General features: G+C 37.4%; 5 protein-coding genes across 5 annotated transcripts in view; 3 read left to right on the top strand and 2 right to left on the bottom strand.

The window, feature by feature from the left end:
- LOC128501354 (carboxypeptidase O-like) overlaps positions 1–17,960 on the bottom strand; it is a 165,620-nt gene extending 147,660 nt beyond the window's left edge. Inside the window, exon 1 of the mRNA XM_053470795.1 lies at positions 17,879–17,960. The gene's annotated coding sequence lies outside the window, so the exon portion shown is untranslated. The remainder of the gene's footprint in view (positions 1–17,878) is intronic.
- On the top strand, positions 1,640–2,748 carry LOC128501355 (gamma-crystallin 1-like). Its single transcript, XM_053470796.1, has 3 exons — positions 1,640–1,661; positions 1,833–2,075; positions 2,412–2,748. The coding sequence occupies exons 1-3, from the start codon at positions 1,653–1,655 to the stop codon at positions 2,694–2,696; spliced, it is 537 nt and encodes a 178-aa protein (XP_053326771.1). The 5' UTR covers positions 1,640–1,652; the 3' UTR covers positions 2,697–2,748.
- On the top strand, positions 6,507–8,297 carry LOC128501360 (gamma-crystallin 1). Its single transcript, XM_053470799.1, has 3 exons — positions 6,507–6,544; positions 7,368–7,610; positions 7,960–8,297. Exons 1-3 carry the CDS (start codon positions 6,536–6,538, stop codon positions 8,233–8,235), a joined length of 528 nt encoding a protein of 175 aa, XP_053326774.1. The 5' UTR covers positions 6,507–6,535; the 3' UTR covers positions 8,236–8,297.
- Positions 10,361–12,340, bottom strand: LOC128501374 (gamma-crystallin 1-like). Its single transcript, XM_053470814.1, has 3 exons — positions 12,299–12,340; positions 11,686–11,928; positions 10,361–10,698 (listed from the first exon to the last, which is right to left on the bottom strand). Exons 1-3 carry the CDS (start codon positions 12,305–12,307, stop codon positions 10,423–10,425), a joined length of 528 nt encoding a protein of 175 aa, XP_053326789.1. The 5' UTR covers positions 12,308–12,340; the 3' UTR covers positions 10,361–10,422.
- Positions 17,961–23,633: 5,673 nt separating the features above from the next.
- Positions 23,634–25,697, top strand: LOC128502022 (gamma-crystallin M1-1). Its single transcript, XM_053471711.1, has 3 exons — positions 23,634–23,668; positions 24,212–24,454; positions 25,286–25,697. The coding sequence occupies exons 1-3, from the start codon at positions 23,660–23,662 to the stop codon at positions 25,565–25,567; spliced, it is 534 nt and encodes a 177-aa protein (XP_053327686.1). The 5' UTR covers positions 23,634–23,659; the 3' UTR covers positions 25,568–25,697.
- Positions 25,698–26,699: the final 1,002 nt, after the last annotated feature.

Here is a 26,699-nt window from a genome sequence, read left to right as displayed (position 1 = left end):
CAGTGTATATATAGATTGATAGATAGATAGATAGATAGATAGATAGATAGATAGATAGATAGATAGATAGATAGATAGATAGCTCTATACAGACAGATAGACCTATTTAAACTGATGTATCTATCCCAACTAAATTCAGAATAATCAAGCAAGCACTCATTTCTCTCTGTGTATATGTTCATAACGTGTCCTCTTCTGCCATCAGCTGGTATAAATTTATTATTACAACTAAAAAGCCGAGAATGTTTCATTATTTAGCATTGAGAAAGAGAAACTCACCAAATTGTTCTTTTTATCCCATCTCGGAATTCTACCTGCTGCAACACATCAATGCTTGATTGGTCCATGGCTTCATCTTGTGCTTAGAATGCACAATATGAGGTACAATAAGTACTATTAAAAAAAACTACCTGTTTTTTGTTAGTGTGAGAAGAGCCATATGGTTGTCTCATCTCTGTTTAAGCAATGTTTTACAACTTCCTATTTGAACTGAAAGTAGGAGTCTTAAGCAATTGTCTTTGTTAAGGGATCATGGAGAATAAAGGAAAGTTTCATCTTAATATCCTGTTTTCTGTCTTAGTAGAAATAAAAGTGGTATCAAATGTGAAAAACATATTTATGAATAATTTTAAAAAGGAATTTGGAATTACAATAAAAACAACACAAGTGGTGGTTTTCAGTGCTGAATTCAATTGCAGTGACAGTGACAGTTCCTTTAAGGTTCTTCCCAGTTAGCTTTTGCCTTTAGTTTTTGACTAGAGGAACCTTCAAGTTCCTTTCTGCCTTAAGGCCAAACTCCCCACAAAACTCCCTCCATTCATTTATGCACTTAACTACTCGGACAGAAAATGTGGCTACTAATGGCTATAGCATTTATTCATGATACTCTAAAAAAATAATTAGATGCTATTAACACTATTACGCACTGATGTTCTCCAACTAATGTTTTTGCCACTCATACCACCATGTGAGGGCAGCACCATGCCCTCGCATTCCCTGCTGAGTATTAGCACTGCATCTACCCGTGAAAGGATACAATCCCAAATATCAAACCATGAGCCTGGGCTATCACAATCTTTTCAAGTTCAGCCATCCATCACAGCTGTGTTGTGTCTTGATAAGGGGGCATCAGAACATGCTGTGATCTAGCATTGGACAGAAGTAACATTTCCCTCATATAGAAATGGTGGAAGCCTGAATATAAGACTACCCTAGCTTAAGGCTGGTGTTTTTGGTTAGCTTTTAACTTGCAAAATGTATTAAAAAAATGGAAACTTACTAGAACAAAATGGATTGTAAAGACAAATCATATATATAACGCTAAATTCTGTTCCACTCCTTTCAAATAATTATTTAAGGCAAAGGTGAAGCTGTTTCCTGATTAGCCCCATTGTTTTGCAGCAGTTATTTAACTTATCAATGTCAGCTGTAACAAAACATGGTCATATGGGCTGATTAATAGGCAAAGAACATTCCATCTACACAATCTAGAATAAAAAGACATATAAATTACATATCCGTAGTTATGGGGAACAAAGAGCACTCAACCTTTGTTGAGTACATGCAAAGCCAGCATTGGCAGGGGTATAAAAGCCTACTAGGTCTGTTATTCTGTAAATCGCTGTAATCAGTTCATGAACAACCTAGCTAAAATGGGAAAGGTGAGATTAAAACAGATGCTTTGCTAGACTACTAAAATAAAATTTAAGGAAATAATTGAATCATCTGAATGTAAGATGGGTGATTGGTGTTTTGTGATAGCACACAATTTACCAAATCTCCTATACAAATATTAATTAATGTAATTTTTGTTTTAATGCGTTTTTTGCTAGATAATTTTTTATGAGGACAGGGACTTCCAGGGACGTTCATATGAGTGTAACTCCGACTGCTCAGATCTTCACTGTTACTTCAATTACTGCAACTCTGTTCGTGTTGAGAATGGCGACTGGATTCTTTATGAGCACCCTAACTACACAGGACATCAATACTTTCTACGAAAAGGGGAATACCCTGATTTCCAGAGATGGTTTGGATACAACGATCAAATCCGCTCTTGTCGAGTGATCAATCAGGTAGCCGAACTGTAGTTTGTAAGAAATCCCTAGTATGACTAAGTCTAACCATTTTTGGCCATGTATAAATGTGGCAAATCACAAATGCATTCATTAAAATTAAGCTTACTTTTAATAATTTAGCAGCACTTTTCAACTAAAGATTGACCCCAATTACCAATGTAATCTAAAGTGCAGGTAAAGTTGTTATTTTTCAAATGTTGATTCCAGCACTAAAAACATGTTTTCCTTTCACTTTGAGAAACTATTTTAGTTCTATAAAAAAAAAAGAATTTAGCCTAGTTGTTATGTGCTAATCGATTGTTTTTTCTCTTTTTAATTGTTTGTACAACACAGTACCAGGACAAATTCAGGATCAGGATCTATGAAAGAGAAAATTTCCGAGGTAAAACGATGGAATTTACTGATGACTGTCCCAATGTCTTCATATTATTCCACTTCCGTGATATCCATTCCTGCAATGTTCTTGAAGGGCATTGGATTTTCTATGAACAACAAGATTTTAGAGGACGCCAATATTACTTAAAACCTAAAGAATATAAAAGATGCACAGACTGGGGAGCTCTAACACCAAGAGTTGGTTCTCTCAGAAGAGTGCAAGAATTAAATCAAGATGATTAAACTTACTTTTAATGTTTTATCTCTAAATAATAAAGCTCCTAGTGAAACTAAATGTCTCTTTATTAAAAAAGAAAAGTATCCAATGTTCCAAAAATAGAATTATAATGTTAATTTTAAAAGATCAATCTCATATTCCATATTCCAATGACTCAATTGCTTATAATAACCCAATTAATAATATGATGGTTTTTAATTGTTTTTCTGGGTTTTTTTTCCCCGTGATCTATGTGGTTAACAAATATACAGTAATTCAGAGATAGAAAGAATATGTATTCTAAACATTAAGACAAAGAATAAAAGGTCAGACTCTAAAACAAACAGAAAATGTAGATAGGACATTAAAGTTTCAGTAGATATATATATATATATATATATATATATCATTTGTATTATTATGGAGAGAAATACATATAGAGAAAAGGTAAGAGAAGGTTAAAGGGGAAACATAAACACAAATAAAGCTTTATTCCACATTACTTTTATTAACTAAATTACATATGCAGTAAAGTAGTGGGTAGGGGAAAATAGTTATAAATGTGTATGTGAGAGAGAGCTACAGGGTTTTGGGTAGTTTGGTTATGGTAAAGTGGCTTTCTACATAGTGTTGATGCCATCAGAGGTTAATATGGATGGCTAACAGGTGGTTTGTAAAGGTAATTGGTTTCTGGAAAAAAGAACCATGTTTATGTGGTATAAATGATGACGCTACAAGCTGTGTACAGCAGCCATGTTGGAAAATACAGGACTGGCAGAGCACACAGGAAACAGGAAGTAATAGCACAGTGGTCACTAGCAACAATGTCAAAGCATCAGAAGTGAATGCCAGCACACATAAGAGGAATAAGACCCATGGCAGCATACAAATCTTCGATAACATACCAGAAGCCAAACTCCATTCACATATGCGATGGGGCAAACTCAATTTTAGTTCTTTGAGATTATACCTTAAAGGCTAATAGATTCAACATACAACATTAACACTACCATGGCATCCTAAAATCATAGAAACATGAAAAATCACCATTTACTTGTGTTGTTTATTTAAACAACTTAATTTATATTAACATATTTATATGTCGATGAGGACTTTTTCTATAAGCAAACTGTTTTAATGGTATGGAGTTTAACCAGAAATGTTGCACAAACCACTCCTTGTATTCATATAGCACCAAGGCAGTACATTTGGGTACGGTTTATGAATTATGTCCACTGCCAATTGACTTTATGTACATGGTTTACTAAGATTATTCTAAGATTCTATTTCTTAAAAATACTAACCACAACACAACATTCAGTCTTAAATATTTTATTATAAATTGACCCACACTCAAATAAAACAGGACAGTGTCAAAAAACAAAGCTCTTGATTACTTTTCTTCATGCTATTCCTGCATAACTAAGGTGGCCACATCCACCAGCATTATGTGAAAAGTATGTGTGTCTTGGAAAGCATGTCCAGTGTTGCCACACTATGAATAACAACCTCAATTTAGGTAAGCACTGGGCTGTTGACAATAGAACCTGCTATTGTTTCTCAAAGGGTGCCCATTCAGCAAGTAACTGTGTCACACAACTGACATTCAAATGTCAAAGGTCTAGATTCCATATCAATCAAAAGTAAACACAATTGCTTTGTCATTTAATCCCATGAATGCCAGGGGTTTGGACACATGTATTCTCCTCGGATGCCAAACCAGTTTTCTATAGTTATATTTAGGTGACAGACTTATAAGCAGCTTGCACTTCACATGAGTGTTTTTTCATACCTACTTTAATGCAAACAGTGTATTACATTACATGATACAATGGTATACTTCCCAATATAGGAAACTGAATATATTTTTTCCTGAAAAGCACTTCTGCTCACTCTATCTCACACTCTGTCAATGTCTCCCTACCTTCTCTGTGCCATCACAGCTCCGCTTTTTGTTTTACCTTTTCATCTCTTTCTTTTTCTTCCAGTTCTCAGCTCCTTTGTTGTCTTTTTATTCAGTAATTTGCTTCTCCAAGTGATCCACTGTGTTACCTTGGCCTCCTGAAACACTTTTTCGCCAGGTTGGGGCCTCACTGCACACCACGGGGACAATCCCTTTGTTGATTAGAGGTTGTCCCTGTGTAGCGTGTCATGGGCTCCATCCTAATGCGGACATGCTCCAGGAAATCACCAGAGAAGAAAGAGAGACACAGAAAAGACGAAGAAGGAGAAGAAGAGGAGCTGTGGAAAAAGAGTGCTTTGTTTCATATGATGGTTTGCAGAGGGGTTGGGATGTTTCAGGAAAGTTGCAAGAGGGGAAAGAGATGAATAACAGAAGATCGCTTTTAAGTTAGAAAAAGGGGTGAGGTTATGGCTGTAGGAGGCCAGAGAGGAAACGTAATCAAGACAAAAGAATGTACCTTCCCAAGGTAAATAACATTTGGCCAAAAAAAAGAAACAATGTCTCCAAAATATATATTTGGTACATATACAGGAAAACATGCATATAATACAAAACTATGACTAAGTAAACTTGATTGCAGATCTGGCAAAGTCCAAATGTCAAAATAAATAAATATATTTTTGATTCTTGCAAGGGACTCTCTTAGTGCTTGGTTTCAGATGGTCTGCAAAGGGCTTGGGGTGTTTCAGGAAAGCTTTTTTTATTCTTGCATGACAATTTGTATGGATATTCAATGTAAAACTGAACCAATAATAATCCACTTGTCCAATAATTGATGTTCCAATAGGTAAAACTATGTCTGCGGTATGAAGACATATGTTTTCCCTTTATACCGCAATGCATTTCTATATTGCCATCCCTTCTTATTTAAAGCTGCTATAAATGTGTAAAATCGAATTAAACTGTGAAAGCATTAGTATATCTTTCAAATAAAACTTTTGTTTTCAGTTTGTAATAAAACCAACATTAGCCAGGGATTATGAGAAATGGTTTGTAGATGACCTCGATAATAGCATTCACTGTGCTTGAGATAGATAGATTAGATAACTAGATCCCAAACAATAATCTAATAATGTATTTCATTTCAAAGGGGATCAAGCAACAATTTTATAATGTATTAATTACACTTGATCCACACAGAACAACCCACATTTTAGTGTATTCAACAATGCTTACCATATTTTTCAGTTTGATGTAAAAATACTCTATAAAATGCAAATTAAATGTGATTTAGTTACCATATAACTTAATTTTACCCTTTAGTATTTCCTTACATCAGTAAGTCTTGAATAACAAAGAATACATTTGATAGGTTGTAACTTACTAAACCTGTCACTACTACAATGAACTGCACCTTTTAATACAATTGTGTTACCTTATAGAATAAATAAGTAACACATTTAATATTCTGATTATTATTGTTATACTAGGTCTGTGAAATCTCATTTAAATGTCTGATATTTAGGTTATTACAACTATATTCATAATCCTACTTTTAAATAAATTGTAAAAAAAAATTAAAAAAAAAATTAAACTGATACTTTCTTAAAATCACCAACCCTGAATTAGAACATCTGACTTTAATTTCCAGTAAAATCCAACTTCCATCATATTTTGAAAGGCAGAGGTAGATGGACGCAAGCTATTAACTGTGCTGAACATTTAGTTACTGACACCAGCAGTTAAACATGGGCCTGTGATAATCAAAAGCTGACTAGAGAGGTGTACAAAGACTGAACATTCTCGGCTTCAATATAGAATGAAAAGAGACATACTATACATTCTTTGTACTAAGCAGAGGAGTTCTATTGTGTAAGTAATGCAGATCCAGCAGTGGTCCTCATATATAAGGACAACTGTGTTTGTCATTTCCCAGTACAGAGGCCTCACCAGTGACACAAAATGGGAAAGGTAAGAGCAATATTTTATTTTTGGAGTTGAACAGAATAATTTTTTGGTGTTTGTAACTATTTTTTATAGTGCCTTTAGATCCTGATATACAGAAAAAAAAATAATATGTCAATATAGCAGCAATGCCATTTTAGGTATTATTGCATTGCTAACCTTATAGATATAAAAACAGTGAAGCCTTTGAATTATATAATATATTAGTATGCATTATTATCAGTTTCCATACAATCATAAATATTTTACACAGGGGAATAATATACGCCATTGATACACAATACTATTGGATTATTTTTTAATTATGTACAATACATGCAATAACTAGTCAGTGCAAATGCCAAATAGCATTCTGCATAAAAAAAAAATATGTACAATCCTCACATAAAATATCCGAAAACACTATGTCTAACAAAATGGAGGTGTTCAATAAAAAATTGTGATTGTAAGATAAAATGAAAAACATGTATTATGGAATATATATTGAATATATATTCCACAAGCTTCCACATCAAGCATTTAACACATTTTGCCGTAGGTATTATATCTCGCTTTAGCAACCACAAGAGTCCAAGCTTCAGGTATTCAGTAAACTATGAGCTGAAGGTTATTTGTGTTGTAGCACCAACTCAGCACCTTAATGATTAATGTTCATCTATGCTGCAGGAAAGGCTGAGTTATCTTTGTATGATTAAATAAAGTCTTTTCTCTCCCATCAATTTTCTGTTCAGTAAAAAAAAAAACAACAAATCTTTGATACATGATCCACTAAAATAATATAATGTGCCCTGTTAATTCATTATGTCCATCTTTATACTTCCAACTGCAGATCATCTTCTACGAGGACAGGAACTTCCAGGGCCGCTCCTACGAGTGCAGCTCTGACTGTTCTGACCTTCACTCCTATTTCAACCGTTGCAACTCCATCCGTGTCGAGAATGGAAACTGGATGCTGTATGAACGGCCCAACTACACAGGGCACCAGTACTTCCTGAGAAGGGGAGAATACCCTGACTTTCAGCAATGGATGGGATTTAACGATTCCATTAGGTCCTGTCGGATAATCCCTCAGGTGACACAATTTACACTGGAATTTTCATTTAATGAGAATAGTAGATTTCTTGTGATATGTTTTTAAAATGATTTGATAGTAATATTGACTTTCAACTTGATTTAACTGATGAAATAATTTTTTATACATTTTCATACAAAGTTAAAATTCTGGTATATTAAATAGATACACTAATTGGAATTCATCGCATATAAATGATCCTCAAGGGTGTGGATATGGCATTATATAATAGTTTGCAGTGAGAAATGCAATAATATGTTTGACCAAGATGACCCTTTTGTCAGTGGACAAATAATTTCGTCAACTAATACTAGGTTTCCTTCAGCTCACATGATTTTGTTTTCCACAGCATCGTGGCTCCTTTAGAGTCAGGATCTATGAGAGGGAAGATTTTAGAGGCCAGATGATGGAATTTACTGAAGATTGTCCTCAAGTCTATGAGGAATTCAATTACCATGACATTCATTCTTGCAACGTGCTTGAAGGCCACTGGATCTTCTATGAACTACCCAATTACCGAGGTCGTCAGTACTACCTGAGACCTGGAGAGTACAGGAGATACACTGAGTGGGGTGCTGTCACTCCCAGAGTTGGCTCTTTCAGAAGAGTTCAAGAATTGTTTTGAAATGAATGTGAACCGTGAACCCTATCAGTAAACTTAATAAAGCATATTAAAGTGCAATTATATTCCACGTGTCTGTCTTTTTAATATGCCCTCCTTAAAAATATAGCAAATGCTAATTGTGTTATGGTAGTCAGTAGTAGAGAAACATTGACAACATATAGTATATCAGAATTAATATTTTTCAACAATGGACAGGAATAAATGACACATAGAGCAATGGTCTTTAGGATTAAAATCAGCAGGTCTTTTATGCCCAGAGAGATGTTGGGCAGTGTGTGATTATTATATTAGAATGATCTGCTTTATAAGATAATTCTGGTTTGTGTGTTTTGTCCAGGAGTTAACTTCTGCAGGCTTTTTCATAAAGTGATTTTATTCAGTAAGATTATTTGGTGGGTGATTAGGTGGGTGGCATGTTTGCCCAAAGAAGACCATAGTTTATGATAAATAAATGTAACCTCCTTTGCCAATTATTTTCAACCCAAATTTGCTTAAATCCCCATCCCTCCCAAAAAAGGTAGATGAATCTCTAGATTTAGAAATTAACATTTTACAATTTAGACCCCGGCAGTGTTGATGCAGAACCCATGAATGTTAGGCATTGCCATATTCAGGGGATTTTGCTCAAAACAAATTGTCAGATTTGTACATGAACATATCCAGTCAGAAAAAAATTGTGAAAATGCAAATGCTTGTGAAAAATGCATAATTTTTGGATGTTGCTGAATACAAAACCTCCTTTTGGAGGTTTTAGGAGAAGTCCTCCTCCATGCCTTTTTATTCCTGAAAAAGGCAAAGTTGTAAGCAATATTCAGTTTAGTTTTATCTCAACCCGTTTATTGTGGTCTGTTGAGCTAACCCTTTACTTAATTTACCACACTGCTTTTTAATGAATAGACTCATCTGAGCTAAAATTAAAAGAGTACTAACACAGTAAAAATGGTATAACAACTAACCCTTCCAATGCTGGAAGATGTTAAAAGCCATGATAATGTTTATCTATTTCTTTTTCCATCATATATAGGATATCTGGGCACATTTGTTAGGGCTAGATTAACGTGATTGATTCATAGTGGCAGGGACCATTGTGGAATCAGCACACATAACAAAATAGCTAAACAACAACATGCTAAAAGGTGATTAACACAAAGAAAATTAACAATGTGTGTGTTCCGCTCCCACAACATATCCCAATCCTGCCTGCTCCTGTAAACATTCTGTCACAGATTTTAGAGATAGTGAAGAATTTCATTCACAGATATTTATTCATTCCCTCAATCACGCATGCACGTTCATAAAACTCCCCCAACCCCTTAACTGAACTGCAGATTTCCTGCGCACTCCCACAAGGCTGCCTTCACGTTGCTCACACACAGCGTCTCTTCTCTTGTCCCGCAAAAAGAGAAGAGACGCTGTGTGCGAGCAATGCGAAGGCAGCCTTGCGAGAGTCTGCGGCATTACTGGACCCACAGGTACATTGTCTCCCTAATGTTGAGCTGACTAGAGTGAGATTGTTATCTCCCAAATAGTTCTGCAGGCTGCTGAGCAGCTGTGCGCCCCCTCATAGCTGCACCCGAGGTGAGTACCGCTCTCACAGTTCCTCTGTCCCTGCAAAGTGGGACAGAGGTAGGACTAGTCGGGACAGCCCCGTCCATATCGGGACAGTTGGGGGACATGAAACGTGTATGTTAGGTTGAGCAGACAGCACTTGTTACTTGTTACAGGTGTTCTGAGAGTGGCTTGAGTCATGCATAATATATAAAGGGATAAAGCTATACCGATAAGCGATGTCCCCAGTGTGTACCAATACAATAGTGACCATACAGTAGAGGTCTCTTCTCTTGCTCCGCCCAGGAACACAGCAGAGTCACGTGACATCACTTCCCGTGTATAAAATATATAAAAGGGAGATTTAGAGGAGGAAAAAAATAATAGATGGAGAAGAAGTGAAAGAGGCTGGCCCCTGGAAGAGAGAGTATGTTTGTATGCATACATTGTAAACACATGTCTCTCTATGACCATTTTAAATGTTGAAAGGCATTATATATCTTTATACGGCTTGTATATTAACTGTGAATAAATCAACCAAACAGCTTTAAACGGTTAATAATGAACTAATAAACTGTTATAATAAAGAGGTTTTATTGAGTCAAAAAAGGAAGTTATTTCAAGTGAAAAACAATTAATTTAAAACAGATCTTGAACTCTTCGGAAAGAGCCAACCCTTGGAGTTGAGGCACCCCAGTCATTGTATCTCTTGTACTCTCCAGGCCTCAGGTAATACTGCCGTCCCCTGTATTTGGGCAGCTCATAGAAGATCCAGTGTCCTTCAAGCACATTGCATGAGTAGATATCATGATAACTGAATTCCTCCAGGACGTTGGTGCAATCATCAGTATACTCCTTTGTATGGCCCCTGAATTCTTCCCTTTCATAGATTTTAGTACGGAATGTTCCAAGATACTGCAAAAAAAATAGAAAATAATATAAATAAATATAATAAATATAACATACATTTAATATAAAGCTATATAAACAAGCATTTGCTAAATATAAATTATTTAATTTAAGATTAAATTATTTGTCCTGTTAATGATCTGTTTAAAGACACACATGAGGTACCAAAAGTTTATTTGGCTTTAAAAAAGACTTTATTTTTTTCTGTGTTGTCCAAATAAAATGTATCATCTTTGACTAAATACTCTCAAGTACCTTAAAAATTCACAGGCCTAGATTTGCAATCCAACAAAGGCACCAGGAGCATAAATGGGGTGGTGGAAGCCTTCTTCTATGGGGTTCTCCTTATCACTCTTGAGCCTCTTAAGTTTACCCCTCTTGTAAGGGTGAATGCCTTGGGAAATTCACTTTCTTATGGCTTACTGAAGTAGCGAGGAGATTATTCATCACCTGCTCACATACGCATAAGGGTGTATAGGGGTATTTCACAGTAAGCTGCTCTGGAAGGCACCTGAGCTTTCAGCATAGATAGAATAATTTGGCCCATGGAAATCTGCCCATTTTTCCTGCTGTAAAGACTCATACATTAATCAGTTCTTGGTCTTGTTTTGATTCAGGATTGCTTTATGCCTATCCCGTGCATGTTTAAATTACCACTGTAGTAGCCTCTACCACTTCTTCTGGGAGGTTGTTCCATTTATCTAAACCTAGCACGCTAGGGTGCTATCATGTCATACAGATGCCAGAAGTTTTCAATCGTAATTGTGCCACTGGAGTAGAATGCAGTGAGAAAATGTGAATCCACACTCCCAGTGCCTAAACAAGCATCTTTCTGTGTGGTCTTCAACTCATTGAGAACTCAAAAACAATAAAGCAAAACAGAGTGTTTTTTATATTCCTCAACTAATCCATAAAAAATCTGGACATTATTGTCTTTCTTCAACCCTACCCAGCAGGTTGTTTGTCTTGAAGAATACGAAAGCCTTTACACACCTGTGGAATAATGCGGCAGGAATTAATGGAACCATTGAAACCCATCCAGTGTTGTAAATCAGGGTATTCTCCTCTCTTCAGGAAGTATTGGTGCCCCTGGTTGTTTGCACGTTCATATACCATCCAGTTTCCATTCTCTACCTTGATTGAGTTGCAGCGGGTAAAGTGTGAATGTAAGTCTGAGTTATCAGAACTGCATTCAAAGGAGCGTCCCTGGAAATTCTTGTCCTCGTAGAAAATGATCTAAGACACGGAGCCATGCAAAGAAGTAGTTTATACAACTCTAGTAATAGTAAGACAATTACATTTCCTCAATCACAAGCATATTCTAGATAGCACATTGTGTTTAGCAGACTTTTGTTATAAAAAATAAAACAATTTGTCAATGTATAACCAGTATAACTGCATGTCTCAGCTATAGATGGTTCATGGATTGGTTCACTCTACATCTATTTGCATCAGCATCGAAATTATTGCAAACATATCCAAATAGTTTTACATATTCTCTCTTTAGAAGTTTGCAAATGTATTACTAATTAAACAGTATACCATATCTCATCCTTCACAAAATACAGTATTTGGGAAGTGTTTAGTTTTTCTGGTTTCTAAGTACCTTTCCCATTTCGGCTCTTCTTTAGATCCTGTCCTTCAGTCCATCGGTATCGCACAAGCTCCGGTATTTATATACATTGCCCATAGCTTGTTCTGCAACAGTTTAACAAAGGGCTGCAAGCTTAATAGCTCTTTTCATTCTATATAGTGCATGTTGGAGAATGTTCGTTTGTTCTGAATTGTATTGCTAGTCACTTTACTGCTCTTTGTGGTGATGTACAGTACAAAATGTGCAGGCAAGTAATTATTTAAAAGTAATTTAATGTATACTGTAAATTGTAAAGCCAAGCAATCATACAGAATGAAACTGTGATCTTCAAACTTTTTATGAAGACTACCTTTTGTAAAAAAAAAGAACTCATATTCTCATTAGAAAGTGGTAAATTATTTCCATATAACTAGCATTCAAATTACATGCTCTTGTCCCAATATCAAAATTTGAAATTATATCAAATTCACAATGTTCACAGAGAGCATGTATGTAGACATAATCAGATAAAAAGTGTCAGGTAGGGTAGGGACATGTGGCCTGGATGTGAAACAGTGAAAGGTACAGTCGAGTCCTCAGTCACTTCAATGCCTATGATTGATGAGTAGTACCTTTTGTGATGGAAGTTGTTTTTCTATGGATCCTAAGTGCTCATGTAGCTATTCTTTATCTGTGCGGTCTTGTTCCATCTTATCCTTTTGGCTGTTATTTCTCTTCCTCCTTACTATTTGGCTTTGTACTGTACAATAGTCACACATGTGCTAAGATTGGAATATCGTTCATAGCCACATGCAGACAACACAAGCTAACACACACATATAGTGCTTTCGAACCTCGGGTTATTGATATAATAAAATTCATTGGTATTATGTTATTTCGGGAAATGATAAAGCCTGAACGAATAGGGCAGGCTGACATGAGGTTGTGGGGACGAGTTAGGGTTAATATAATGTATTGCAGGTTAGGCTAGACAGGTCATATAAAGGTCAGGTTAGCTGTTATATAAAAAAAAAAAAAAACTTCTGCGCTTGCGCTAGCGTGGCTTTTAGAGTGGCTCGTGTTGCCTTTTGGGTGCCCGCGCGGGTGCCTCGCGCTGCGCTAAAGGGCGGGAATTGCACCTATAAATAGGTGCGTTCTGAAGGGTTTTGTCACTTACCTGGCGATCCGCTAAGCGATTACTGCACTGACCGTAGAGTCTGGTGAGCGGTAGCGAAGTGGTGAGCCAAAGAATCAACATGGAAGAATTGATGAAGATGCAACCTCCCACCCACCCTTATGTTAATTTATATATTGATATTTGTCGTGGCTTTTATCGGGGTAAAGTTGCCCTATTTATTATGGGGTGAACTGTGAATATTGATATGCTGGCTGGCTTTCAGGGCGGTTGGCAAGGTTGAAGTGTTTTATATGGTGCTCTGGGCTTGTGCCAAGGACTTGTGTTTATTCAGATTACATTGGTGACAGAGTTTGAGAAGTTACAGTTTATGGTTGTTGTTATATTTGTTAAACTAAATAAAAGCCAGGGCCTGATTCATCCATATCAGTGTGTATGTTTTTATTTAATAATGGCTTTCATTTATTGGTTTATGTCCCTTACAACCTCATAAACAAGTTTGCTCATGCAAGGTGTTTTCTATCAGCTTACATTTGGTGTGAGCAGTGGGATCCCAAAATAGTTTAATACCCAAGTATGTTTATGAAGTTTCAGAAGTGTTGGAAGGGGGGAATGAGTACCGGGAAGTCCCGACCACTCCCAAGGTGGGTGTATAGTTCTGGACCCTGGACACCCATAGCCCATGGATGTAATAATTATTAGACTTGTGCATTCGTATTCGGGCGAACATGAAAACGAACACGAAGGGTGCATTTTTGTTGTTCAGCCTGAATACCGAAGAGACTAACATGGCGGCGGCAAAACTTATACGAAGACACACAACACAAAGAATCTTTGTGTTCGTCTTTGTTTACTAATCTACGGGGAAACGGGAGCGGAAATCCCAGGAGTTAAAGGGTCATGTGAGCAACTCTATTGGTCGCCTGCAGGGGCCTCCTCTGGCATCAACCAATTGGTGATGAAATGAAATGTATATTGTATTTGAATGTATTTAAATGTGTATACAATAAATTATAAAGGCTTAGGGAAGGATCAAGACTCAAATTTATGGGTGTTAGTGATGTGTCCAACAAAGCATTCCAATCAAACCACAACTTTCAAACTGCTACAATTGCTTACCAAATATTATGGTTTGCCCCAGGATGTCCAATCAGATAATGGAACACATTTAACTTTTATTCCCCAGTGTAGCATATACACAACATACCAAAAGAGGGGAAACAGTGGAACGGGGTAGGGTGCTCCATTTCTGGTATTGGTTGAAGGTGAAACTAATCCCCAATGTTTTATTTCTTTCTTACATTAAGCAAAACTGGAATTACAAATATACATTTTACCATTAGATTTAGTAAAGGAAAATGGTAGGGTCATCTTATAGAAGGTTTTTATATTACCCAAAGAAAATTATTTTAATGGACACAGCACCATATAATTGATTAAGGATTTTCAACATATTTAAGCTAGTTAAATTATATTTAATTATATAAAAAGTTACAGGCCCATCTGGCAAACCAAGCAAATGCTCAGTGGGCCGGTACCAACTGGCGCAGGTCGCATACCTTTGTTGATTCACAACAACTGTTTAAAAAAGCATATACATAAGATGAGGACATCTATTAGAGTTTCCACTGCAAATGCACTGTGAGATTCAGCAGAATCCCCCATGTGCACTCGCTACGTTCCCAAATGCCCAAACCCCCCAGCTGGTCTGCCAAATACATCTCCTGGCATACAATAAAGATATGGCTAGCTCTGTAAACGTTATACCGTATTTGCTCGATTATAAGACGACCCTGATTATAAGATGACCCCCCAAAATCTGAATATTAACTTAGGAAAAAAAGAAAAAGCCTGAATATAAGACGACCCCAAAGGAAAAGAGTTTTACCAGTAAATGTTAATTCATGTAAACTATTTTTTTAATAAAAGCTATGATTGAGAAAAATATTTTTTTTGTTTTTATTTCTTGTATTTTCCAACCTGTCCCCCAGTTACGCACATCTGCCCCCAGGCTTGCCACTCCAATATGGCACTGTGGCCCATGATATGCCTTTAACCCTCTATATGCCACTGTGCCCCATGGTATGCCTTTTGACCCCCTATGTGCCACTCTGCCTCCAGAAATGCCTTATACCCCTATCTCCCATTCTGGCATTTAGGGGGTTAAAATGCATATTATGGGGCAGAGTGGCATATAGGGAGGTATAAGGCATTTCAGGAGGCAGAGTGGCATTAAGGGAGTTAAAAGGCATTGTATAGAGCACTCTGCCTCCAGAAATGCCTTATACCCCTATATGCCACTCTGGCATTTAGGGGGTTAAAAGCAGGGGAGGGCTGGCAGCCTAAGGCCTGGGGGGCAAGTCTAGTCAACTGGCCCATTGCACCATTAAAGCGGCTGCGAGCGACATTGAAAGCGGCCTTCGTGCGGCAGTCACTCCACCAGCGCCTAATGAAATTAAAGTGGCCGGCGTGCACACACCGCATGCCTCAGCTCTTCATCACACCCCTTTTAAGACGTGGGAAGAGGAGCTGAGGCATGGCCATTGGGTCTGACAGCCGCATGATGCAGGGGCGTACCTAGAGTATTTGGCACCTGTGGCAGACCCTGTATGTGGCATCCCCCCCCCACACACACACACTTTAAAACTGCATAGTTTCTATGGTTAGGCAAACATTGACAGGGGTACAGCATAACTGTTATCATTATATGCTTAGGGATTACGCTGTACCACCGTCAATGTGTGCCTATACATTGAGCCAGACACCGACAACCCCTATCACTATATACTAAGCCAAACATTGATGTGGTGTAGGCTTACCACTTTAGTGACTGGCATAGTATATAGTAGGGATGCACCGAAATGAACATTCTGTACTGAAACTGAAAATTCAGCATTCACTTGGCCAAAACTGAAAAAAAAAAAAAAAAAAACTTTTAAATACTTTATTAAAAGTAACACAAAAAATAAAACAAAAAAATCAACAACAATATTAACATATATATATATATATATATATATATATATACATATATATATAACAACAATCACAATCCTATCATGCCCAGGTTCTAGCATGTGCTGGCTGACTTAGCATGATAGGAGTGTGAATACTGAATTATTCTGTCCAATAAAAGTGTTAACACACCGAAGTTGGACCAAAAAATAATTTATAACAGCAACTCCTATCATGCCTAGGCAGCCACTACATGATGGAATCTGGGCATGAAAGGAATGTGATTACGGACTCCCTATGCCAAGCTATCCCCCAACACTTACACATCCATGCTATCTGAAACCCTCATTCACAAACATTCAGCATAACACCCATCACTCTCACACACTTACATTCAGCATAACACCCATCACTCTCACACACTTACATTCAGCATAACACCCATCACTCTCACACACTTACATTCAGCATAACACCCATCACTCTCACACACTTACATTCAGCATAACACCCATCACTCTCACACACTTACATTCAGCATAACACCCACCACTCTCACACACTTAAATTCAGCATAACACCCATCACTCTCACCCACTTACATTTAGCATAACACCCATCACTCTCACACACTTACATTCAGCATAACACCCATCACTTTCACACACTTAAATTCAGCATAACACCCATCACTCTCACACACTTACATTCAGCATAACACCCATCACTCTCACACACTTACATTCAGCATAACACCATCACTCTCACACACTTACATTTAGCATAACACCCATCACTCTCACACACTTACATTCAGCATAACACCCATCACTCTCACACACTTACTAATCCACTCTCTCCTACCTTTTCTTCTTTCACTCTCACTTTTCCTCTTCGTCCTCTTCTTCTTCTTCTTCTTCCTGTCCTTCCGGTGTACTGAACGCTGAAGACGGTGGGCGTGGCTCCAGTGTTGTGCGCCGGGATTTGACATCAAGTCCCGGCGCACAGACACAGTTGCCGCGCGCACCGTTTCTGAAGGCGTGCCGGCATGGTGGCAGCCCTCAGATGAGCGGCAGCTGGAGCGGGCCGCCCCCCCCCAGATACGTTTGACGGCCGCATTCAATCCAGCTCGCGGCCGCTTAGTTTTTAACTTTGCGGCCGCAGCCGCATTGAATTCTCGTCTGCCGGTCGTCCGTCTGGCCCACCGGCCTGGATTTAGGGCGGCCTGGGGGGCAATTGCCCCCCTGCCCCCCGGCCCAGCCCGCCCCCTGGTTAAAAGGCATATTAAGGGGCAGAGTGCCATATAGGGAGGTATAAGGCATTTCAGGAGGCTGAGTGCTCTATTAAATGCCCCCTTAACGCCACTTCAGAAATGCCCTATGCCCCCATTTAACACACACACACACCCTATACCCCCATTTAACTAACACACACACACACACTCTCTCTCTCCCACCCCTCTCTCACCCCTCTCTCCCCTCTCACCCCTCTCACCCCTCTCACCCCCCTCAGCCCTCTCTTACCGGTGCTTCCAGCCGGGGCAGCGGGTTGACGTCGCCTTCTGCTGCAGCCGGAAGGAGGTGGAGTTGGCAGCGGGGGTTTGTATGCGTCCGTCGCGTATACTTTCCCCGGCTGTCAGAGATCTCTGACAGTCGGGGGAAGGTCTACGCGACGGACGCAGACAACTCCCGCTGCTAGCCACACCTCCTTCCGGCTGCAGCGGACGTTGTCTACGCGGATCGCGTAGACGTCAACCCGCTGCCCCGGCAACACAGCAGGAAGCACCGGTAAGTGTGTGTATGATGGGGGGGTGAGACAGGAGGATCCAGGCCCCCTGCAGCGGTGCGGGGGATCTGGATCTTAGTCTCCTAATCAGACCTCTATTTGAGGTCTGATTACAAGACGACCCCGATTAGAAGACGAGGGGTATTTTTCAGAGCATTTGCTCTGAAAAAAACCTCGTCTTATAATCGAGCAAATACGGTATTTCAATGGGAATTTTGAGTTTAATTGGATCGCTTCCCTACCAGCAACCAGCCAATGAGTTATGAAACTCTATGAAACTGAGTTATGAAACCAGCCAATGAGTTATGAAACTGAGTCCCTTTAAGGATTCTTTAATGATACAGATAAATGCGGAATTAATTTATGTTACTCATGCTAACATTATTTATTATTTGTTAAAATATCTTATACCAATATTGGGATTGCAAAGTTACTGTTTGTGTCAAATCAGTCTGTTGCACTCACTATAAATCTCTGACATTAACATCTATTGTTTCCTCTAATGCTGGCTTCTGGTTCACCATCATGTGCCTGCTGAAATCATTTGTCCAGTCTGTGTTTTTATTTTGTTAAATCCTTTCAGATGCAGCTTTTGTCCTGAATTAAATTCTGGAAGAGTCAATAATGGATTTTCTGTTGCTCTAAACCATTACAAACCAAATGTGGGGGGGAAAGGCAGTTTGTTAATATTTATAGTGACAACTGTAACTGCTACTACTACTACAACTACTAATTATAAGTCTAAATTAAGTAAACAGGCGAATAACAACACTTTAAGGGGAACTCCACCACTTTTATTGCTGGTATCTCATTCAAATAGTTTTTTTCTTTCAAAAATAGATATTTTCTGAGGAACCTTTAGTTTGTATCTAATATTATATTTTCAAATAGCTTAATACTAGTATTATAGTTGTGTTATCTGACAATAGAATGACTCTTAATTAATCAGCTGGATACTAATGAAGTCCTAAACAGGAAAGGGTTTCATTGGATAAAAAGGACTTCTTCAGCATTGCACAAACAGTTACCTCAGTGTGGTGTCTGGGCAGGGAAAGTCGGCCAAAGAATCCTGACTGGCTACAATTGCAGCCTCCAGGTGTGTAGATAAAAGAGGCTCATTGGGGCCAAATGAAATAGCATACTGGCTCGAATATAGGCCGCACCCAATTATAGGCCGCACCCTAAAAGTTTGGTGCTATTTTAAAGAAAAATTTATTTTTAAAGAAAAAATACACATTAATGGTAAAGCAGTATTTTATCTAATGAATGATGCAGTTAGTCAGCATACATTATATACAAACAGAAATTTGGAAAACCAATAGCCATTTTAAGGTCCCCCCTTAATTCATAATGCACCTTACTTATAGATATTTCCCTCTGCTCCCCTGACATGCTCCCCTAATATGTCACTCTGCCCTCCCAGATATGTTTTCTGCCCCTAGAAATGCCACTCTGCCCCCCAGGTATGCCACTCTGCCCCCGGGTATGCCACTCTGCTCCGTAGATATGCCACCCCCCTCAGACTTACCAATGCACCCCCAGACTCCCCGGTGTCTAGCAAGGCCGGCCGGTGGATGTCTGCACGATGCACTTAGACAACCTCCGCTGCTGCCACTTCTGCCGGGGCTTCCAGTAGAACCCGCTGAACAACCAGAAATCAGAAGATACACTCGGGTGATGAAAAGGATACCACCCTGCAGGCTGGCATACATTGCCAAGACGCACGGGGCACAGGAATCAACATCCTGGGAAGACATAGAAAAAATGCCAAAAAGGGAAGCCAATCAATGGAGATGACCAGCCTAAGAAGAAATAAAATCACTTAAGAAAAAAAAAACTAGTTCCTCACTGAGATATCCCCCCCCGCCCGTCGCAAAGCTATAGGAAGCAAATGAACTTTCAACCCCTTAATGACAACGCTTGTACATGTACAGGCTCAAAATGCATTATTTTCAATGAGTTTAGGGACCGCCCATTGTCCTTAAGGGGTAACTAAAATATGATGCAGAAAGAAATATCCACAGATAAAAGGCAAGTCTAGTTGCCAAGGGATACTCCCAGAAATTTGGAGATTATGATGAAACATTTGCCCCAGTTGTAAAGCACTCTACCATCAGAGCACCCCTTAGCATTGCAGCCGGAGAGGGAATGCAAGTGAAGCACCTGGACGTCAAAACCGATTTCAAAATACAAAAATACAAAACTCCAGGGCCTCCAGGGCCTCCAGGGCCTGATGGCCTGATGGCTTCGGAAATTTTTTCTATAAAACATTTAAATCAGAATTAGCCATTCACTTAACAAAAACATTTAACCAAATGGTTTTTGAAGGGAAGTGCCCTGATGAGATGCTATCGGCTAACATACTGCCTATCTTAAAGCAAGATAAACCATCTACAGATATTGCTAATTACTGACCCATCTCATTGATTAATGTAGACATTAAACTCTATTCCTCAATTTTGGCCAATAGACTCCAGAAAATATTACCAACTATAATTCATCGCGATCAGGTTGGTTTTGTTCCACATAGGGATATTGAAAATAACACAAGACGTCTTATAGATATAATAGACGGATCCAATAAAAAAAACTTACCTCTTATTACCCTGTCTCTGGATGCCGAAAAGGCGTTTGACAGGGTAAATTGGAAGTATATGGAACAAACAATAAAATTCTTTGGGATTACAGGGTGGATATCGAACGCCATAAAAATGCTATATGTAAATCCTTCTGCGAGGATAGTAGGCTCAGACATTTGCTCTGAATATTTCTATCTAAAAAACGGTACAAGACAAGGATGTCCCTTGTCACCATTATTATACATCTTATCGATAGAACCTCTGGCAATTAATATAAGAAATAATATAGAGATTAAAGGTTATCCCATTAAAGATCAAGAAGCAAAAATTTCTTTATATGCTGATGATGTTATACTAACTGTAACAGATCCCTTAACATCTTTAAATAGTTTAATGTTTGAATTAACAAAATATAGTAAAGTCTCTAATTACAAGTTAAATTCCCATAAATCTATGATACAATACAGAAATATAGATAAAGTAATAAAAAACTTAATAAAAAAAGAACATCAATTTAATGACTCTGAAAAAGAAATAACCTATCTAGGAATAAAGATCCCTAAGAATATAGATAAGATTATGGAAGTTAATGTACTAAAACTAATTAAATTCACCAACAAAACACTAAAAGAGTGGAGTCAAGTGGGTCTATCTTGGTGGGGAAGGATCAATGCCTTAAAGTCCTATCTCCTACCTAAATGGACATACCTATTTAGATTAATTCCTCTGGTAATCCCAAGTAGTTGGTTAGATATGGTTCAATCTAGTTTTAATAATTTTATCTGGAAAGGGAAAATTCCTAGAATTAGTATGGAGATATTGGCAAAAAAGACCTCGCAGGCAGGTACAGGAGCCCCAATTCTAAAAATGTATCAGCAAACGTATGTTCTCCTTCATATTTTTAGGATGCAGCTTGAGGAAGCTAACCAAGAAATTTGGTATAAAATCGAAGAAAACTCTTGTACCAAAGGGGATTTAAACTATATTGTCTGGGGGATACAAAAAGGAAGTAGACACAAAAAAATACCTACACCCACTGACAATATGATTTTGAACCAATTAATACCCAGCTGGATAAAATTAAAAACTAAATTAGGCCTCTGGAACAAGATCACTAGACATGTAGATATTAAAATTGTAGAACACTGTATGGCCGACTTAACTATTACGGAGTGGAAAGAAAGAGGAATTAATTGCATTAGAGATTTAGTACCTAACAATAATGTGAAATCCTTTGAGCAATTAAAGACTGAATTCAACTTACCAAACGATGACATATTTAAATACTTAAGGGTTAAAAACTTCTTAAAAAATCATTGTATCCTAGATAATGAATTAGTAAACACAAAAATGGTTCAGATATTAGACCAAAGGAAAATTAAAAGAGGCGCATCTAGATTTTTGGAGGTCCTCCAAGCAGAAAAGCATCCGATAGAAAAATATAAAACTATAAAAAAATGGGAAAACCTACTAAAAATCCAGATCAATCCAGACGATTGGTATAAGGCTTTCAGAAACGTCTCTAAGGCAGTAAGAGATCTATCGTTATTTGAATTACAGTTTAAGCTTTGTAACAATTGGTATCTAACCCCTAAAAGATTATCCTATATATATCCTCAACATCCTACTATATGTTGGAGATGTGGAGCAGAAGAAGGAAACTATTTACACATGTGGTGGTATTGTAAAAAAATTAGACATTTTTGGGATATAGCCTTTGATTTCTTAAAACACACAATGAATATCATAATTAAAAGAGATCCAACAACAGCATTGATACACCAAAGTTGGCCTTCTCTTACTTTGATCCAAAAAACATTTACGATACATTGTTTTTTAGCAGCCAAAAAGATAATTGCTAAACACTGGAAACAAGATGTAGACTTGTCTAGAACCATATTGGTTTCACAGGTAAAATACCAAATATTAATGGAAGAAAAAATTAGCTGGATTTTAAATTCATCCATGAAAATAAAAAAAATGTGGAAGGATATATCTAATGCTGTATCAAAATCTCTTGAGACATCCCTGAACATATAATTGAAATACAATTCCTGATCTCTCTTTTAGAAACTTTCACTAGCCAGATCTGCACTCTAAATGATTGTTATAACTTATGATATACATGTTAAATTAACAACCATTGTTAAGTCTTATCTTTTGTATTTTGTATATTAAAATAAAAAAAATAAAAAAAAACAAAAAAAAAAAACGATTTCCTATACGGAAGCATTAAGGAGGATGTCTACATGAAACAGCCACTAGGGTTTGAGAAGGAACATAGCTTTGTATGTAAACTTCACAAGAGCATCAAGGGCTCAAGCAGGCTGTGTGTGCCCACAACTTCTCAGGCATATACAAACACTAATCAGAACTACACAGGGCCACATACAGCTCAAGTGCTAATCACACAGGTTATCCAGTACATGCTGTTGTATTTCCCAATACCACTTCTCAATACCATGTGCATATTTATACCACATTCAGCTTCTTTTGCAGAAAACAATTACTTTCCTTTGGCAAAGGTTTGGAGAGTGGCTATTGTTTCAAGTAACCAACCAACAAGGCTGTATTAGCCTGTGCTGTTTGACTTATTATTACTTCTGCTAAGAGTATTTTAAATGACCGAGATGGCAGCTAGCAACCAGTTACCATTTGGTTAAAATACAAACTGATGAGAATCCTTGTCAAACTTCCAAAACAGGAAATGTTTTTGATTCAGCCAACAACTAATGTGACAGTCGAAAATCGTACTAATGCGGATGCAATGTCAAGTTGACTAAACATTTACTGAAACTGACAGTCTCGTTAAAAGAGAAAAGAACAAAGTAATCCTTCTTTTGTTATTTTTTTCTGCAGATACAGCATAGGAGTTACCCATAAAAAGGCTTCCTTTCTAGCCGCCGATCTGAGGAGCTACTTTCAGCTTCATCTGCAAGAATGGGGAAGGTGAGCACCTATAAGGGTAAAAGATGACTAGAACCATAGACATTAATGCACATTCACGTAACGCACATTTATATCATTTATATAGTAGGCGCTGCCTTAACCTTGTGCTGATTTTTATACTCTGTGGGACCATGACATATGTGTTGTGTTTTCTATGAGACCACATAGTTGTAATGAACAACACACCTGTTATAATTTATTTGCTGTAGCATTACTATCTTTAGGCAGCGCTATGCAGTTATTTGGTAGATATGGTTTTGTGTTCGGCATTATATAGTTGTATGTGTTACATAATGCAAAATATTAAAATTGTCTGTACCTGATAGCACTAATGTATCAGTGTGCTATATCGATGTCAAATTCCAATTCCTATTTGATTAACAAAAATATTTGTAAAAACTGATAAATAAAAAAAATTCTAAAAGGGCACTTAAAAACTTTTCAATACACAGTTCTCTACCAAAGTTTTTGTGTGGGTGCACCTAGAAGAAGACACAACATAAATACTTCTTATCTTTATCCTATAATTTCTTCCAATTTTAGATCATTTTCTACGAGGACAGAAACTTCCAGGGTCGATCCTATGAGTGCAGTAATGACAACCCAGACCTTCAGCCTCACTTCAATGCTTGTAACTCTGTCCGGGTAGAGAATGGATGCTGGATGCTCTATGAGCGCCCCAATTACATGGGGAACCAGTACTTCCTAAAAAGGGGGGAATACCCAGATTATCAGCAATGGCAGGGGCTCAATGATTCCATCAGATCATGCAGGCTGATCTTGGACGTAAGTAAAATCAATTTTTATTTAACAATGGGTAATAAGAATATTAGTTCTATTTTCAAACAAACCAGTGGCATTTTATAATGCATTTTTACTCAGTACACTATGTTTAATATAATTAGTGTTAAGTGCTATTTTTAAAAAAAAAAAAATCAGACAAATCAAAATCGCATTAACCAGATTAAACTTCATGACATAAAAATCACGATGCACAAATTAATTTATGCAAAAAATATATAGATTGTGTGCATTTGTGCTTTTTTACACATTTTTTACACATGTGCTGGCGGTCGAGGTATAATTTCATCTGGCTTATTTTTATGTTGCACTTAGATATAAATGTGCATTAATCCTTCATTTTAGGCATACAAATTTTAATAAAGAAGATGTTCTATCTGTTCTAGCATAAATATACAAAGAACATAAATATCTTTACATAGATAATCTAAAGATGCAATTCAAAAAATAATGTATTTAGATGAACTCAGCAGGTATTGCCTGCTAATACAATTGTATTACAAGTGGACCCAATAGGAATAAAGTGTGTGAACATAACTCATTGGTGTTATATTCGGGTGCAAATTTTGGAAAGAGATCTTATCACAGTAATAAGACCACTTTTTAAATTTTGTACCAGAATAATTTTCCGTAAGTAAACCTTATTGTGTTGGTATAAAGGGCTAGTAATTCACCTTAGATTTAGAGAAAAACGTGTTATGGTTATTAAAAGACAGTGAGACTATTTATATTACATCATAGTTTATTGACCGATTTCAAATTGTAAAAGCCTTGGTGGAATGGGATGTGATTATAATTCCTTTCTTGCCTTTACAGCATCTTGGATCTGGTGTTCATAAAATAAGAGTTTACGAAAGAGATGACTACAAAGGAGAAATGATGGAGTTTATGGAAGATTGCCCAAATGTCTACGATCGTTTCTGCTCCCATGATATCCATTCTTGCAATGTGATTGAGGGTCACTGGATCTTCTATGAGCTTCCCAACTACAGGGGGAAGCAATACCTTTTGAAACCTGGTGAATATAGGAGATTCACTGACTGGGGTACTCAGAGCGCTAAAGTTGGCTCCTTCCGCCGTGTTTTGGAACCTTATTAAAGTTTCCAAGTTAAAGATTTCCCATGTTAATAAAATTATTGATAAACATTACTGTGGTGAATCTTGCAATTTGCATTCAAATAAACAAAACATTTATATAATAAAATAGACATGAAATTCAAGACTAAAACACATTACAAAATTCTTGCTAATAATTGGATTTACTTGCGACTTACTTGCGGGCACACATAATGGATGCTGAAAAGGAGGGAGAAAGGAGAGATCAAAGTGAAGGTTTTTTATCGTAATGAGAGGAACACTGGCACACATTTTTGTATAGGATCTACTAGTTTATTGCTTAATTTATTGACATCAATTTTTATTTAAAAACATCCCAGCATTACCATCCTTCAAGAATATTAAGGAGCAAGTCACCAAAAATAGTAAAACATACTCATTATTATTAAAAAAACATAAATGAACATTAGTATTCACTATATATATATATATATATATATATATATATATATATATATATATATATATATCATAAATCGATAATTTTGTTTATTAACAATGAATTGTTATTTATTAACTATTTGAAGTCCTCTCTCAATGTTTTGAGAGTTTTGAGGTTTTGCACATCAACATCATTATGGCCAATACTCATATGAATCCTGAAGAGTGTATGTTTATATATATATATATATCAACTTTAATTAAAGACTCTCCTTATCCTGGATCAATACATTTTAATGCAATGACTTATATAGAGCTTTACTGCCACTGCAAATGCTTATTGCAACAACCTTTCCAAATCACCTATACAAGCTCCTGCAGAAATGTTAGATAATGGCCTAAGGTGTGCTGACAGGCACTGCTCCCACCTTCAGCCAGAAATTCCTCCATCATCAAATTAAGCATTTTATTATGTCCCGCTCCCCGCTTCCTTTGTTAGACAGACCCCTAACTCCCTTTGAGTCGCTCTGCACCAACCTGACCGCGATTTCTCACCTGCTCTCCATCATTTACAAGCTATACATTGACAGCCGCACCTCTACGAGGCCCTACTTTTTGGCTATGTGGGAGGGGGAGTTGGGCATCACTGTGGATCCAGAGGCCTGGGATTGCGCCATTGCCCTCACGCACAGCTGTTCAATCTCCAGCAGACTCCAGGAGTCTGCCTATAAAC

This window comes from Spea bombifrons, chromosome 7 (genome assembly GCF_027358695.1).
Source record: "Spea bombifrons isolate aSpeBom1 chromosome 7, aSpeBom1.2.pri, whole genome shotgun sequence".
NCBI lineage: Eukaryota > Metazoa > Chordata > Amphibia > Anura > Pelobatidae > Spea > Spea bombifrons.
Note: the sequence above shows the minus strand (reverse complement) of the source record. Positions and strands in the feature narration are given on the sequence as shown.

What these genes read in the sequence shown, in the direction of transcription:
- LOC128501355 (XM_053470796.1), top strand. An exon ending in CTTGTCGAGTGATCAATCAG is followed by an intron (nt 2,076 to 2,411) that starts GTAGCCGAACTG and finishes TGTACAACACAG; the next exon opens with TACCAGGACAAATTCAGGAT.
- LOC128501360 (XM_053470799.1), top strand. An exon ending in CCTGTCGGATAATCCCTCAG is followed by an intron (nt 7,611 to 7,959) that starts GTGACACAATTT and finishes TGTTTTCCACAG; the next exon opens with CATCGTGGCTCCTTTAGAGT.
- LOC128501374 (XM_053470814.1), bottom strand. An exon ending in CCTGCCGCATTATTCCACAG is followed by an intron (nt 10,699 to 11,685) that starts GTGTGTAAAGGC and finishes TTTTTTTTGCAG; the next exon opens with TATCTTGGAACATTCCGTAC.
- LOC128502022 (XM_053471711.1), top strand. An exon ending in CATGCAGGCTGATCTTGGAC is followed by an intron (nt 24,455 to 25,285) that starts GTAAGTAAAATC and finishes TTGCCTTTACAG; the next exon opens with CATCTTGGATCTGGTGTTCA.